Here is a 548-nt window from a genome sequence, read left to right on the forward strand (position 1 = left end):
AGTTTCCTAAGACGCTATAAAATACTCCACAAAATGGAAAGAAAGAAGAAAATAAGGAAAGCAAACGTACCCTTCTGCCGTAGTGGAATCGGCCTCCCCTGCAGGTGATGGTGGCCGTCCGTCGTCCGTTTAGAAACAACTTGTTATTTTCCCCGGGGCAAGCGGCCGTGAGAGACGCCCCCGCCCACACGCCCACGATTCTGTCTTCTCCTTCCTCTTCGGGGTAAAGAAAGCCACTGCTGTCCGATTTCAGGAGGAGTGGCTTAATGTGGTTCTTGGGCACCAGATCGTAGCCGAAGACGCAGTCATCTTGGGAGAGAGAGGGAAACTGACGATCCTTGCATGGTGTCAAGAAAATAGAAAAAGCTCATGTTTTTTATTAATTCTGCTGCGTATGGGAATGCTACTTCTGAATTCTTAATTCGTTTAAAGAAAGGATGAAATACGTTTTTTTTTCTCTCTCTCTGATTCTCAAGGGTTTTTTAATCGATTGAGCTTAGGCAGGAAGGCAAGAAGGACCGCACGATGGCAAGAGGCTTGAGAACAGA

The 548-nt window shown here is 46.7% G+C and overlaps 1 protein-coding gene across 1 annotated transcript in view; it reads right to left on the bottom strand.

The window, feature by feature from the left end:
- LOC119590838 overlaps window positions 1–548 on the bottom strand; it is a gene marked incomplete in the record, with an annotated part of 5,360 nt that overhangs the window by 2,439 nt on the left and 2,373 nt on the right. Inside the window, 1 exon segment of the mRNA XM_037939596.1 lies at window positions 71–309. Coding sequence (XP_037795524.1) covers window positions 71–309 — 239 coding nt within the window.

Source organism: Penaeus monodon, chromosome 27, assembly GCF_015228065.2.
Source record: "Penaeus monodon isolate SGIC_2016 chromosome 27, NSTDA_Pmon_1, whole genome shotgun sequence".
NCBI classification, from domain to species: Eukaryota; Metazoa; Arthropoda; class Malacostraca; order Decapoda; family Penaeidae; genus Penaeus; species Penaeus monodon.